The 16854-nt window shown below is 40.6% G+C and overlaps 1 protein-coding gene across 1 annotated transcript in view; it reads right to left on the bottom strand.

Annotated features, from left to right (window-relative positions):
• Positions 1-14781: 14781 nt before the first annotated feature.
• UNC13C (unc-13 homolog C) overlaps positions 14782-16854 on the bottom strand; it is a 382852-nt gene continuing 380779 nt past the window's right edge. The window contains exon 32 of the mRNA XM_039492380.1: positions 14782-16140. Coding sequence (XP_039348314.1) covers positions 15855-16140 — 286 coding nt within the window. The 3' untranslated portion in view covers positions 14782-15854. The remainder of the gene's footprint in view (positions 16141-16854) is intronic.

Raw genomic sequence — 16854 nt, 5'->3', positions numbered from 1 at the left:
CCCTCATCTACTTATGCTTGACAGTTCCCTACTAAAATCAGTATAGTAACAAATTTCCAACTTAGGCCCTGTTCTCCTGCACATGTGACATGTAACTATAATGTTTTGCAATTTAAATGTGAGAAATATATACAGACACAAATGCATCAGGATTATAACATGCAAATCAGTCTCATTTACTCTTGGGGGAGGGGGATAGGATGGGCATCTGAGCAGGGAGCAAGCAAATTCTACAGTTTCTTCTTACTATAAAAGAGTCATCGTTAAAAAGTCAGATGCATGGGTTAGAGCTGTCTGCGGCCAGCTGTGATATTAGTGTAGAGCTTGAGACCAAAATAATTATTATATCTTTGATTAGCATTAGTCATAACCATTAAAACTCAGTCATGTGCTAGTTCAGTGTTTCCCAAACTTGGGACGCCGCTTGTGTAGGGAAAGCCCCTGGCATGCCAGGCCGGTTCGTTTACCTGCCACATCCACAGGTCTGGCTGATCGCCGCTTCCATTGGCTGCGATTCACTGCTCCAGGACAATGGGAGCTGCTGGAAGTGGCGCGGGCCAAGGGACATGCTGGCCACCGCTTCCAGCAGCTCCCGTTGGCCTGGAGCAGCGAACCGCGGCCAGTGGGAGCCGCGATCGGCCGAACCTGCGGATGCGGCAGGTAAACGAACCGGCCCAGCCCGCCAGGGGCTTTCCCTACACAAGCGGCATCCCAAGTTTGGGAAACACTGTTCTAGTTTATTACATTATGTATTAATAAAGGACGATCTTTTAACGCAAACCTCTTAAGGATTCTGTAAGTATGTCAATTAAAAGGCAATGCTAACTTTTTAAAAGGTAATCTCAACTTAAAGGTAGCCAGAGATCTGGAAGGAAACCGCTATATGAATCAATTTGCCATACCTCATTGTTATAGGGCGAGTGTCATTTAGATCCCTTTCAGTCTCTCTCAAGTGTACCCCCTCATGTGATAGCTCACTCTGTAACAGTGACACCATGCTTGGGCCATTCTACAGTCTTAGGCCAGAACTCCATTTACTGAGAGTTGACTCTTGCATTGAGGTAGGTCCAATTAAGGCAAATAATAATGGATACTAAGATGAAGAAGTCAATTTCCCCTTTTAATATGCAGAGGATTTATGGTGCCAATCAGCTCCCATTAACACTAATGAAAATTAGTCATGTAAATCTCCTGTTTATTGATTGTTGGGGGAACAAATCACTATAATTTTTAAAAGTTCCTTTAACTTACTTTTAATGTTAAGTGTAGAATACGGGCATTGGGTAGAGCTGTGTAACTGATGCTCTCTTTAAATGAAAATCAGAGAACAGACTGTTCAAGGGAAAACACAAATTATGAATGCACTTAAATATGTATATGGGGAATATGGATACTGATAACACATGTTGTTATTACAGAGCGGAGGTGTTTGGATAAATTTTTGATCTTATGTATGAGTAAATGAAATGACTTCCTATTAAAATAAATGGTAAATGAGTGGAGATGGGTATTTGAAGGCATTAATTTGTATAAATAGATACATTACATGCTGTGCTAGAAATCTGTTGTTTTGGCTGTTCATCCGTTAGGCTGAGAATAGGCTGCTTCCTGTTTTTTGGTGCTCATCTGCACAACAAACCTTTCAGATCACAATTTAGTACAGTCTCACTGCTGGAAGTACCAGGGGATTTTCAAGTGAAGTGCTATTGCCTTAAATGTAATTGAAATAGGTATTATGTCTTACTTTATTTTTTGTTCATTTTGTTTTAATGAGAATGACATGAGGAAAAGAAAATATTCCTAAAGAGGTGCCGGCTGTGGTCTGGTCATTCTACTGTTTGGGAGCAGTGACTGTGGGCCGGTAGTGGCCACGCACATATGTACTTCATGCAGAACTAAGCCCAGGATGTAATAGTGTTCATTGAAATTGTAATGTAGTTAGGTGTAGCAGAGCAAGCTAATGTGATCATGAGCACCAGCATGATACGTTAATAAAAAGGTTTATAAGAGGTCTCTTGGGTCTAACTTCTCCACAGTGTTGTCGCCAGCTGCAGGGGTCACCGGCTGCCTAGATGATGCACCTTGGGGAGATTGAGCTCACTGCTATCTAGAGAAGCAGCCCATTATCCAGGTAACACAGTGGTATGAGTGGGACTGAATATTCCCTAAGAGCACACACTGTATATTAAATCCTTTGGCAAAGGTAGGTGTGAAGGAAATCTCTCAACATTATTGTAGCCAGTAGGTCCAGGAGTCTAGTCACGAGTACATCTCGTGTCACCTGGATTAAATCTACAATGTGAGATCAGTTTAGGTCTGTTTAATTTGTACACTCTTATGTGGCTGAAACAGGCCACATGGGACTGTGAGGGGAGCAAGCAAACAAGCTGACAGCTGATTACACCCATGGTAATTGATGCTTTCCAAGAACGGGAAAGCTAAGCACTATAGATAAAATCCAGTAGTATGAAGTGCATGGTCTTAAGGGCTAAGAATAAGAATATCTGCTTCAAGCTGCGGGCTCATTAGTTGGAATTGACAGAGGAGAAGAGCTTGTGGATCAGTCACAGGATGACTGTGAGCCACCAATGGGATGTGTCTGTGAAAAAGGCAAATGCAATTCAAGGATGTATCAAGTGAGGCATTTCAGTAGAGAAACAGAAGTATTAATACCATTGTACAAGGCACTGGTAAGCCCATATTTGGAATGCTGTGGATAATTTGGGTCACTGATGTTCAAGAAAGATGAATTCAAACTGGAACAGCTCCAAAGAAGACCTACTAGGGTGATCAGGGGAGCAAGGGCCTATTTTAAGAGAGGAGACTGGAAGAGCTTGGCTTGTTTAGTGTAGCAAAAAGAAGGCTGAGAAAGGATATTATTGTTTTCTGTAAATACACTGGGAGGGGGTAAGTACCACAAGGGTGAAGAGCTTTTTAAGATAAAGGACAAAGTTGGCACAAGAACAAATGGATAAAACTGGCCATGAAGAAATTCAAGCTGGAAATTAGAAGACTTGTAACCGTCAGAGAGGGGAAGTTCTGGTACAGCGTCCCAGTAGAAGTAATGGGGGCCAAAAACTTAGTTTTAAGAGAGAGCTGGACAAATGTATGAGTGGGATTGTATGATGGGGTTTCTTATGATAGTAGTGGGCATAGGGCTCAGCAGCCCTGGGGCTCACTTCCAATTTATGTCCGATGTTACAAAAAGCTCATGCTTCAGGGTTTCACCTGTCCAATTGCAGGATCAGGAGGGGATTTCCCTCCCATCACCTTTCCCCAATCTCCTTTTGCTTTGGACTTTTTTAATCTGCTTTTTTAATCTCCTTCCTCTGAAGCTCCAGGAGTGGCCAAGCCTGGAGATGGGACATTGAATGAGGTGGGGCAGGCCTCTGAGGTGGCACCAAGTATTCTCTCTCTAAGCGACAATGACATAGTTAAGCTGACCTAAGCCACAGTGTAGACCAGGCCTTAGAGGTTTAGGGTGAAATCCTTGCCCCGGTGAAGTCAGTGGGAGTCTAACCATTGATTTAAATGGAGTCAGGATTTCACCTCTAGTGTCCTGACTGAGGAACTATATAAAACTGGGGGAAAATATTTGTACCTGGGGGAAGATGCCCCACTGGCTGATCTTATTTCTCTTGCCACCACTGTTTGCTCTTGACTAGTGTCTCTCTTCAGGGTTTTCTGTGGAGTTGAATAATGAGGACAGCAAAGGAAGGAACAGTAACAGTTATGACTTGATAACCTGATCTTTGTGTGCCCTGGTATTTAGAATGATACTTTTAGAAAGGAATGCGGAAAGCTTCCCTTGTGGGGATATCCTTTTTCTGAGACCTTGTTTTTCTACTGGGAGAGAAACAATTAGACTTTTCAGTGAAAGTTCTCACAGTATTTTAGTATCAGCAAATAGATGATTTTGTTAGGAAAACCCAGAACTATTGTACCAAATGTTGCTCAAAAAGCTTCCCTATTCTTGTAGATTGTATTTGTACCAGAATTTTGTGCTTTAAACTTAAATGGTTTCTCACATTTATCAGTAGTTTTTTTTAATATCAGATTTACAAAACCCACACATTTTGAATAGAACCAACCACAACATAGTTGAAGGATTTATTTGCTTTGACAAAAATTCTTAGCCATTATCAGAAGTAGTTTAATGTTCATTCAGTAGAAGCTTACTTGGGTTATTGAGATTGTCTTGATGTTTTTAATTGTAAAAAGACTCCTTTGAGGCTTTGAAACAGGATTTTTAATTACAAGGAAAAAAAAAATGAAATTGCACCAGTCCTACTTAACATACTAAAAAAAGAGGGGTGGGGACTCGGAACACTCGTATGTGCTGAGCTAATTAGAAGGAGAAAAACCTGTGTTGGAGATAACCATTCCATGTATTTATAAACAGTGCTCTGGGTGCAAGTCCACGTGACTCTTTCTTTTGTTTCCTATTCTAGGTCTCAGTAATTATATCTCATATGTGGAAAGCGAACCTTTCATTGCAAGGCACTTTACGCGGTGTATGTATAGCGATCATTTAATCCACACTGGAAATGCAATTCAGCAGCTGTTTACAGCTCGTACCCATACAGATCTCTCTAGTCACCTTGTATCACATTCTGCTAAATTCACCAGAGTGGCCAAATTCTACATTTGGTTATACAACTGTAAATCAGAGTCACTCCAGAGCTAATTCCAGGTCAATGGAGTTTCTCTGACTTTGGCATAACCAAGAGTAGAATTTGGGGCTCAATCTAGACTTAAAAGTCCAAACTATCACAGTTCTTGGGTTATGCATATGACAGAATGCAGAGGAAAGTTAGTTGAGAAAGCAAACATCAGCCCATTCCTTAGTACAAGAATCTTTATGGTTCACGACTCATTTGGCAGACTACTGTTTAAGGGCCATAGACCAGGAGTGGCCTCATCTGGGAATAGAAAATGTATGGTGGGCCATGAATGTTCACAAAATTGGGGTTGGGGTATGGGCTCCGGTGTGGGGCTGGAAATGAGAAGTTCAGGGTGTGGAAGGGGGATCAGGGCCAGGGCAGAGGGTTGGGGTGTGGGAAGGGGTGCAGACTCTGGCTGGGGGTATGGGCTCTGGGGTGCAGGAGGGTGCTCCAGACTGGAATCAAGGGGTTTGGAGGGCAGGAGGTGGATTAGGGCTGGGGCAGGGGTTTGGGGCATGGGGAGAGGCATAGGGGTGCAGGCTCTGGGTGGCACTTACCTCAAGCAGCTCCTGGAAGCAGTGGAATGTCCCTTCTCCGGCTCCTACACAAAGGCGCAGCCAGGCGGCTCTGCACACTGCCCCATCCACAGGCACTACCTCTGCAGCTCCCATTGGAGTGCTGGAGGGGGCCACTGGAGCACATGGGAGCTGGAGGGGGGAAATGCCGCAGCTTCTGGGAGCTGCGTGGAGTGGCCCCCGACCATGCTCCCCGGCTGGAGCACTGGAGCCGGGCCATGCTGCGGCTTCTGGGAACTGCATGGAGTGGCCCCCCAACCCTGCGCCCCAGCTGGAGCGGGGCCATGCTGCGGCTTCTGGGAGCAGCTCCTGATCCTGCTCCCCGGCTGGAGCACCAGAGTGGGGCAAGCCCCAGACCCCACTCCCCAGCGGGAGCTCGCAGGCTGGCTTAAAACGGCTGGTGGGCCATAGTTTGCCCACCCCTGCCTTAGACAGTTACTCCATAAACAGACAAGAAAAAGTCCCACTGGAATCAGCTGAATTCGCACAGAAATTTGATTGTGCAAGGAGTGCTTAAATAGCCGTATGCTGAGTTGCCTTGATACGACTCTTCCTTTAAATATGTCAAATCAAATAACACGTCATAACTAAAGCCTGAAAGCAGTAGAAATATTTTCACACACACACATTGTGCACTGAATCCTTTAAACCAACACTACCGATAATTCCATTTGACAAATACTGTCAGCAAATACAGATCCAGAGTGGTCTGCCAGAACTTTAAACATTTTAAATTCTTGAAAGCATAGCAGCTGCTACAAGACTAACACTAAATGGTGCTCAATTTTACATCTCATTCAAATGAAAGCAACTTCTGACAGCATATTGCCTCCAAACACTGTGCCGGTCACTGGTATAGTGCTAACTCAGGGGGAATAATACTCCTTGGATTAATAGTGCATTCAGTCATTGACCACAACACTAACAATTCTGGCCTTTAGTGAGTTTTCAAATAACTTATTCAAATAACTTATAGATGATAGACTTCTTTACAGCTAAACCTCCTTGGGCTGTCAGTATAGTTTTATCAACTGGCAAATAATTTACTTGAAAACTACTAAAAAGATGAAACTGTTGTGCCTTGAGTTACATAATTTACCTCTACCATGGATGCGGAAAAATAAAATTAAAATGTATGGGGAACGCATGCCCTCTGATAAATCCCTGCCCTCAATTTCTTACCATCCTACAAAAATCAAGATACCAGTTTCCTTCTCTGGGAAGATAGTAATCATCTTTGTACACACTATCCATCCATCCATCCATCCATCCATCCATCAACAATTACAAGATACAATTTGGAATTTGTTCATCATACTTAAACCTATTTAAAAATGTTTTATTTCCAATTCACTGTACCAGCAAATATACTTAAGCTGTCTTGTGAGAGCAAAAGCGAGAGTTAATTCAAATTGAAACTAATGGGAGTTCACCATGGTATCATTAGTACTAATATTTGTTTGTAATACTGTTGTGAATCGCTACTCTGAACATTCAGATGGGGGGAACTTATTTTTCTATTATCTCAGTTATGAAAAGGCTGCAGAGCTACTTCAGGTGCTAGAGCTAAAAGTGCCTGAAGCACAATATTTAACCCTGCCAGGTGTTCCTTACATTTAAGGGAAAGCCAGAGAGGTAGGGGCAAGGTGAATGACTTTTAATTACAACATGGTCCATGTGCTAATCTCGCCATGAATAGTCACTTCAGTTGAAAATTCAGCACTCTCCTTTGAGAGCTAAAAATTGAGCTAAGGAGAGACTAGATGAGAGCTGGAGTCTGAGTGACACACATCTTCCCACTTAAATGCTATGCCCATTACAGTCTAAAAAAGATGACCTCGGTAAATTTGCTGCAATGCAATGACAGGAAATCACAGAACTTGTTAAAATTCTGTCTGAGTCAAGGGTATGACTGAGCCTGAGAGAAAGAAAGTTAAAACATTTTTCTTTAACTGTGTATCTTGATTTATGTATCACCTTTCCTAGTCAGTTAGTTAGCTCTCTATAGCAGTGAGCCAAGAGACAAAGGTAGATGCCACATGGTTCCACAGTAATTCTATTTGGAGAGTAATTTTCTGCTGCCTGTATGAAGAGGCCCGAGGGAGGAAATTATTAATTAGCTGCATGATGAACTGTGTTATTAATATCTGTAAACTGAGTTATTTACTGATCTGCAGCTTAGCGTCTACTCCCAAATTGAAATTAAATAGCTAGGCCCAAATTCTGTCCTTTGCTACCTGTGCGGCTGCACTGAAATCACTGGGGCTCCATGAGGGTAACTGAGGACAGCATGTTATTATAGAATCATAGAAATGTAGGACTGGAATGGACCTTGAGAGGTCATCTAGTCCAGTCCCCTGCACTCAAGGCAGGAGTAGTATTATCTAGATCATCCCTGACAAGTGTTTGTCTACCCTGGTCTTACAAATCGCCAATGACTGAGATTCCACAACCTCCCTGGGCTTAACTACCCTGACAAGAAGCTTTTCTTAATGTCCAACCTAAACCGCTCTTGCTACAATTTAAGTCCATTGCTTCTTGTCCAATCCTCAGAGGTTAATGAGAACATTTTTTCCTCCGTCCTCCTTGTAACAACCTGTTATGTACTTGAAAATTGTTATGATGTCCCATCTCAGTCTTCTCTTCTCCAGAATAAACAAACCCAATTTTTTCTATCTTCCCTCGTAGGTCATATTTTTCTAGATCTGTAACCATTTTTGGTGCTCTCCTCTGGACTTTCTTCAATTTGTCCACATATCTCCTGAAATGTGGCATCCAGAACTGGGCACAATACCCCAGTTAAGGCCTAATCAGCACAGAGTTGAGTGGAAGAATTACTTCTCATGTCTTGTTTATAACACTCCTGCTAATACATCCCAGAATGATTTTGTTTTTTTTGCAACAGTGTTACACTGTTGACTCATATTTAGCTTGTGATCCACTATGACACCCAGATCCCTTTTTGCAGTACTCCTTCATAGGTCCTCATTTTGTATGTATACAACTGATTGTTCCTTCCTACATGGAGTACTTTGCATTTGTCCTCACTGGATTTCATCCTGTTTACTTCAGAGCATTTCTCCAGGTCATTTTGAATGTTAATCCTAACCTCCAAAGCACGTGCAACCCCTCCCAGCTTGGAATCATCCACAAACTTTGTAAGTGTACTCTCTATGCCATTATCTAAACCATTGATGAAGATATTGAACAGAACTGGACCCAGAACTGATCACTGCAGGGCCCCGTTTGATATGCCCTTCCAGCTTGACTGTGAACCACTAATAACTACTCTTTGGTTTTTCCAACCAGTTATGCACCCACCTTACAGTAGCTCCATCTAGGTTGTATTTCCCTTATTGGACAGACATGTGAGACAGTATCTAAAGCCTTACTAAAGTAAAAATATACCACATCTACCACTTCCCCCCATCCAAAAGTCTTGTTACTCTGTCAAAGAAAGTTATTAGGTTAGTTTGACATGATTTGTTTTTGACAAATCTATGCTGACTGTTACTTATCACCTCATTATCTTCTAGGTGTCTTCAAATTGATTACTTAATTATTTGTTCCATTAGCCTTCCATGTACTGAAGTTAAACTGACAGGTCTGTAAATCCCCAAGTGGTCCTTATTCTCCTTTTTATAGATTGGCACTATATTTGCACTTTTCCAGTCCTCTGGAATCTCTCCTCCCCTTCCATGACGTTATAAAATGTTTGAATAGCTCTGTGTATTTACTCAGTGCTTTACAAACACATTCCCTGCCTGATAAGCTTACAAGCTAATGGTCCATCCTGTAAACTCTTACTCACGAGGGTAGTCTCATTCACCTCAATGGAACTACTTGTGTGAGTAAGGGTTTGTGAGTTTGTCCCAAATAAAACCAAACAAAAAATTCCCAGGGCACACAGATATACGAAAACAGTTTAAAAGCATGAGGGTGTGAGCATTATTGGATAACGGTAGGCAGGATGAATTACTATAACAACGTGGCTCCAAAATGTTAAATAAAATTAAAATACAAATCAGTGCTCTCAGGCTTTAGCAAGCTTACAATTTCATGATTTTTCCCCTTTTGGAAGTGCAAAGATTAAACATTCCAGTTTAAGTGTATGAGACTACCAAAATGTAATATTGGCTAATAAATTAAACAGAGTTCAGTTTTGAGACTGAAATAATTAGCAATAAACAACTCTGTGGACCAAATTCTGCTCTCAGTCTTTGTCTTCAAAGATGTGCAGCTGTATCTGACAGCCACGACTGTCCATCTCTCCAGATTCCTGGTTAGACAGGTGTATAGTATTTTGTGTTTTCTATCATTTCCCAGCTGCTCAGCAATTCAGGCACTTGTAGTAGTTCTACCACTATGCCTACTGGAGTACATATAAGTTCACTGAATGCAGTAGATATGTACGTGTGTGTGGGAAGGGGGAGTATGGCTAGAATATATACTGGTAATGGTCATTAACCAGTAATTTTCCAACTCTTTAATCTCCAATGTACTGTCAAATTTATAATTCAATTCCGTTATTCAGTGTATCAGTTCTGGTTCAGCAAATTATGACCTTTATAAGCATTCCCTCTTCAGTTGCTTTACTAAAAGCCATGCATATGAGGATACAGCATTCATGCATTAGGAGGAATTGTGATGTGTATTTTTCAGAGAAGTTGTTCTTTGATTTTATTTCCATCGATCTTGTACCTGAACTGTTGCCTCAATATATACAAATATCTTTCTTCTCTAGCTGATCCACCACTGAACAGGATGCTACACCACAACTGACAAAGAATTTTATGATAGGCACAGGTAACTTACTCTTGGCTTGTGTATCAGAATGGATACTAGGGAGGAGGGTGGGGGAAAGAGGGAAGAGACTATTTTCTGCAGTCTTCATAAAGGATTTATTGATTCTTCTGAGCCGCCAGAAGACTTTTCTGTAGCTAAGATTCAACAAAACAGCTCTTAAAGTGTGCTTTTATTGCCTCGTTTCCAAGTGATATTTTTGAAGGGACTTTTAATGCCATTGTATAATCCGTATAGGAGATTCCAATCTCACAGGTGTAATTTCTGATTTACACACACACACAACAACATCAAACAACGTCTGGCTATTAATGTCTAGCAGAATTAGAAATAAGTTTTCAGGTAATTTCAGAGTTAAATGCTGACAACTGCGTCTCTTGATGCTGGCCCCATCCAAGCATTTATTTTTGATGGAAATTCCATCATCCTAAAAGACTATACTACCCGTTAAGCGGGTAAGATCCATATGGTTCATTTGACAGATCTCTCTGTCAAGGGGCATCAAAGTCATGGGTTCATAGTCCCACAGAAAGGCCTGGCAGTGTAGTACAAGTGCTGCCCTGTTAAAAGTGGTGTCATTTCAATGTGACATACTGAGATCTTTTCTGGTGTTGATCCAGGTGGAAGATGGCGCCCAAGGCACTTTTGAAAAAGTAGAGGTTACCCATGGTGCGCCTTTGGCTATTTCGGAGTCCATAATGGATGCTGGGTTTGGGTACACAGCTGGTTTTATCAGTATTTAACCCATTGAATTATTACTACCTGTTTTGGCACATTAAATACAAAACAGACTAATTAAAACCAACTTTTACTATGTTACATTTTGGGGCTCTCTTTGTTTTCTGTTGGTGAGCTTTATCACTTTAGAAATATTACTTTATTATGACCTCTCTTGTCCAGGGGTGAAAGTAACTGAAAGGACTTAGCGGTACACCAGAGTCCTGAGTGGGGGCGTGACCCCAACTGGAAGAGGCGTGGCCTTTAAAGATTTAAAGGCCCTGGGGCTTTGGCTGTGGCTGGGATCCCTAGGGCCTTTAAATCACCCTGGAGCTACCAGCTGCAGAGGCGGCTGGGAGCCCTGGGGATGTGGAATGAAATAAAGGGCCCATGGCTCCAGCTGTCGCAGAGCTCTGGGGCCTTTAAAGTGCCGCCTAAGCCCCACTGCTGGAGCACTGGGCCCTTTACATTCCCATCTGAGCCTGGCAGCCAGGCTCCAGCGGTGATTTAAAGGTTCTGGGGCTCCTCACAGTGGCAGGGGCCCCGGGCCTTTTAAATCCCCACCCGACCCTGGCTGCCGGGCTCCGGTGGAGATTTAAAGGGCCAGAGGCTGCAGCTGCTGTGGGGAGCCCCGGGCCCTTTCAAGTGCTGCCCAAGCCCCGCTGCCGGAGCTCCGGCGGTGATTTAAAGGGCCTGTGGCTCCCCGCAGTGGCCGGAGTGCCGGGCCCTTTACATTCTCACCCGAGCCTGGAAGCCAGGATCCGGTGGTGATTTAAAGGGCCAGAGACTCCGGTTGCTGTGGGAAGCCCCGGGCCCTTTAAAGCGTCGTCTGAGCCCAGCTGCCGGAGTTCCGGCGGCGGTGCTTTAAAGGGCCGGGGCCTTCCCGCAGCGGCAGGAGCCCCGGGCCTTTTAAATCCCCACCTGAGACCGGCTGCTGGGCTCCGGTGGGGATTTAAAGGGCCAGAGGCTCTGGCCACTGTGGGGAGTCCCGGGCCCTTTAAAGTGCTGCCCAAGCCTCGTTGCCGGAGCTCCGGCGGTGATTTAAAGGGCCTGGGACTCCCCGCAGTGGCTGGAGCCCTCGGCCCTTTAAATCACCGCCGGAGAAGCCGGTCCAGTCCGGCACGGCATACCAGCTCTTGCTGGTACGCCGTACCGTACCATACTGGCTTACTTTCACCTCTGCTCTCGTCCAACTCAAGTAAAGTGTTCATGTGTTTGTGACCTCTGGACTAGAATATTGCAATAACTTGTTCTGTGGTCTCTCCCTGGTGTTACAATACAAAATGCAGATGCTATAGACATATATGGCAACAGCCATAGCTCATATTCATGCCAAACCACACTTGTCCAAAATTTTTCCTCAGTCTTGAAGGCTTTATGCTTGCATCCTATACAATTGAATACAAAATATAAAACCACTCTGTTTAACTCTTGAAGCATTTCTGTAACTCAGTCCAACATGTTTAAATATGCCATTAGCTCCTTAAGTGCTGTCACATTGCAGACTACTGTCAATGTGAAGCTCATGGCTACTACCGATACATATCATATGGGTTGAGAAATTTCCATAAAGTGGTTATTCCTTGCAGCTTAGAAATTTTTCCCTTCTTAAATTGGTGGTGGTGATAGTAGTAGTGGGGTCTTCTGCAATTTTAAAATTAAATGATATTCAATCAATGCATATTTTTAATATCTTAAAAACCAATATAAAATGAATAGGGTTTAAATTGTTTTGCATCAGTTCTGCTAGCTGAGAAATTAAATCGAAGAAACAGTTAACAGAAACCCATTCATCAATGTTTTTTCACAAGAGTCAGAAAAATGACCTCATATATAAATGCAAATTAGTTTTTTAAATAATGAAATGTTTACTTTTCGGAAGCCAAATATATCAGTCTTTTAGCTTAGTCAGTATCGATAATTTGTGCACAGAAAATGTTTGACTTCAAGCTGTATACACTGAGGAATAGCATTTTATTTGCATTTTGATCAATAGCTAAATATCATTTTTATAACAGTGCTCTGTAATGTAAGGATAACACATTTTCCACCTCAAACTGTTATAAGACAAACCTTGATACAGTAAGTAAATATTTTTTTGTTAAAAAGAGGAAACATGAAGGTACATCATAAACTCTTCACACATCTAGTTTACAAAGTTTGGGTTTTTGGTTACTACACTGTCAGATGATTTTTGGTGTGCAAAACTAACAAATTGCATCTTGCTAGCAGCAGTGATATATTTTCTTGGCAACTTCAATACCTTTATAAGTAGTTCTGCATTATAAACATTTACCTTATATGGTGACTTATTAATACATTATAGAGCAAAATGTACAACATTTTACAACATAATATACAACAATCAGAAAAAATACAAGAAACATGCTTTAGGTAAACAAACAGGAAACCCATTTTTCCTGTAGAATCCAGCCTTTCCTGTTTAACTTCAGACGCCACAGTGGAATGCACTAAAAAAATGTCAGTAGATTAAATGTGTTCGATCCTCTGCCTTTTATCTAGAGGTAATGCTCAGTATTACAGGAACCGTGTCACTCTCTGATGTTCTCCTTTTCTATTTGAGATTGAGTCTATTAATGTTCTATCATGTTAAATCTTGTTGATTGCTAATGGTTTTGTGAGTACTACTGCAAGGCAGTTTGACTTTCACCTTAATTGTGTTAATCACTTAAGTGTCAGCCAGCGTTCACACACTGAGCTATACCTTTCAAAAGAACATCTATTTAAATACATACAGCAATATGACTTATGTACTTCCAAAGGGCCACATGAATGTTACTTCAATGGATGTACAATATGAGCCCAATTCAAGCCTGGTGTATCTTTGATTAAATTAATAGAGTCACCCCAGGGATCAATTTGCCCCCAAGCGTTTCAGTGTACAGAGAATATCAGAGGGTAGCATCTGAAGAAGTGAGGTTTTTTTACCCACAAAAGCTTATGCCCAAATCTTTAAGGTGCCACCAGACTCCTTGTTGTTTTAGTGTACAGACAGTACATTTAAAACATCCGTGGGTGAGATTAGTTTTAATGGGGAATAGGGCATCCAAACCCCATAGGCATCTTTGCAAATCTCAGCCAGGGTCTGCAACCTACATTTAGTAGATTTTAATACTTGAATCTTCAGACATGTCTGAAGTAGACTTCAATAACCTATCTAATTAAATACTCTGACATTCAATGGCTATTTTATGCTATGAAATACTTTAGCTAAAAGGGTTTCTGGGCTGATGGCAAAAAATGGGATTTTCTAACCAGTGAAAACATCTTTCCTAAATAAATATTCTGCAAAGTATAGACACAAACAGGGTAACAGTTGATAGATGGTCAGATCCTTTCCCCACTCCCCGTGATCTTAGTTGAGTACAGCCAACTTTCTTGAGAGACTACACATTTTCTCAAGTATCAGAGGGGTAGCCGTGTTAGTCTGGATCTGTAAAATTTTCTCACATTTTGAGCTCTACTTCGTGCCTGAAAGAGTGTTTTCACCAAGAAGATTTAAAAATATTGAAACAATCCATGAAAATCTCTTGAAAGGAAATTCTGGAAAAATTTACCTACATGAAGTCACATAGACCTCATCAACAAACTGGAATCAAGTCCACCAATGTTCTTATGTTCTTCCCCCCCCCCAAACAATAAAAATACCAAACCAATAACTGAACAACAGATAGCTGAAACCAAAGCCAATGAAAAATGTGTGTGTGCGTGTGCCAGAACATTACATTATATATAGTATGAGTGCATTAAGAAAGTAAGTGCCTGATTTATTATAATTTTGCATGTATTGCTCACATATGAAACCTTATTTTTACAAAAGATGCAAATATTTAAGGAATGTTAGAGACACTAATATCCATACTTTGATATATTGTAATGCAACACTGCACCCCACTCAGTTGGCTTCCCAGTGCAATTTATGCCTACAGGCACATAAATAATGTCAATTGCAAAACTAGAAGCAGTTTCTTTTATACTTTATTTTACAATTTCTCACTAAATATTTACAAGACATGGATTTTGCTTCAGTGCAATACATAGTAATGTTGCATAAGTACAAACTTGAACTTTTCTAAAACAAAAGAAATAAAGCACTTAACTGATATTACAGCTAAGTATGTAAAGCAACATTTATAACTTTCAGAGTGAAAATGCTAACAGCATCATTACTTTTCATAAATGATTTCTAGAAACAAACCACAAACCAGCTTTACATCTTCCGAACTATTAACTCTTATACAGTACTGTATCATTTTAAAAAAATGAAATTCTTGTAAAGCATGTATACTCTACTGTATGGCAGTCTTTTTCTACAGATATCAACTTACCTTTTTATACAAATATGATGTTGCCTTGGCAGTTTTGATGAACAAAGTTATCTCAAGATATCTAACATCAGTAACAAACTCTGATAAGCGTAGCTTCTTGAGAACTTCCGTTAACAGTATTTCTTCACAGTGATATTTATGAAAGTTTGGAAAAGGGTTAGCATAAAATATTTCCACCCTTTTTCAGTTTGTATGCAAAAATCATTACTTTATATCAGTAATTATAAAATTACAAACACTTTCTAGAAGTAACTGCATCTGTAGTTATGATAGAAAAGTTATTGGTAAGATACCTAAAATGAGGTTAGCATAAAATGATTATGAAATTAGATAAAATTCTTTATAATGATAAGGGAAGTAACTCAATTCAGACATGTAGAAGCAACTCACAGTAATTTAACAGAGACAACTAATTAATCAACTCAAAAGAATAATCATTCATTAGTAAATGTTTAATGTGAAGGAGTTGCAATGAGATGAACTCAACTTTTTAAAATATACCATTAATAATTTACTCTTAATCTTGGTTTTGGCACTTCTTTGTAACAATTACTTTTCCAAAGACCAAAATATGTATAAAAGGTGTACAGCGCCTCAACATACCTTGCAAATATAGTACTTAAGTACTGGCAAACACTGAAACAGAGTTAATTAAACATTCCCACTGATTTGCACATGCATGCACTATTCAGACAACAACATTGTATCTATGTTCTTGACAGTATCACTCTTGCATTATTTGTGATTCAGACAGTTTCTTCAATAGATCTTGTTTCTGATTTAAGTCTCACAAATTCTTTAGCAACTTCATCATTGGTCCTCTGAGAAAGTATTCTAAGGATTGTCAACCCAGTGTCATCCATAAAGATATTTTTCAGTAGAGGATACCAGGATGCGCAGCTACCTTTCTCTGCAGTATTCTGTAGCTGGATAACTGTCATTCCTACAGTGCGATCTTCCCTGGCAAAGCAGTAATCTTTCACAGAGAGGTGAAGCTCATAGGCTCTCAGCCCTTCTTCATTACTCAGAATGCTGCGTGGTTTAAAAGAATGGATTTTGAAAATGGAAGTTAGTTTAATTCCCCCAAGGGGTTAACATGGCTTAGAAACCTTTTAAAAATTAATATGCATATCAGAGATAGTTCTACATCTGCGAACAAAATATTGATTTATAAACTGTATTTGTATTGATCCTGGAAGGTGCTGAGTGAGCGCCCTCAGTTTCTATTGACTTGAATGGAAGTTTGAAAGCATTCAGCAACTCCCTCCGCATTTGGCATAATCAGACTCTCTGTTCCCTTTCTCCAGAAATATTTCAGATGATCAACATTTTAATCAAAGCTGTTTAAGCATTGATAGACCAATTATGGTGTTTTTACTCCAAACAGAAATGTTTAAATGGATGTAAAACTACAATTCAGAGGAATTCAGAACAGTATCTCACATGTCTTTAAAGCACAACTAACCTTTATTTAGGCTCTTTTTCCCCCTGTCCAGCTAAAAAATTTTTGGATTTCTAGTAAATCTTTGATCTGTTTTCCCAACTCTATTAATTTTCAATTTAATGAAGGGGCAAATGGTTTTCATATGACAATTATAGGAGAGGCTCTGCACTCCAAGGTGTCTGTTTTCTAAATGTTACTTATAGAGTAATGTGATCATATCCTCTGTGTATTCAGTACAAAATTGTGTATCAGTATTTGGTATTGAGCTTCTTCCCCGATTGCAAATTTTATATATATGATTC

This window comes from Mauremys reevesii, linkage group 10 (assembly GCF_016161935.1).
Source record: "Mauremys reevesii isolate NIE-2019 linkage group 10, ASM1616193v1, whole genome shotgun sequence".
In the NCBI taxonomy this organism is placed as follows: Eukaryota; Metazoa; Chordata; order Testudines; family Geoemydidae; genus Mauremys; species Mauremys reevesii.
Note: the sequence above shows the minus strand (reverse complement) of the source record. Positions and strands in the feature narration are given on the sequence as shown.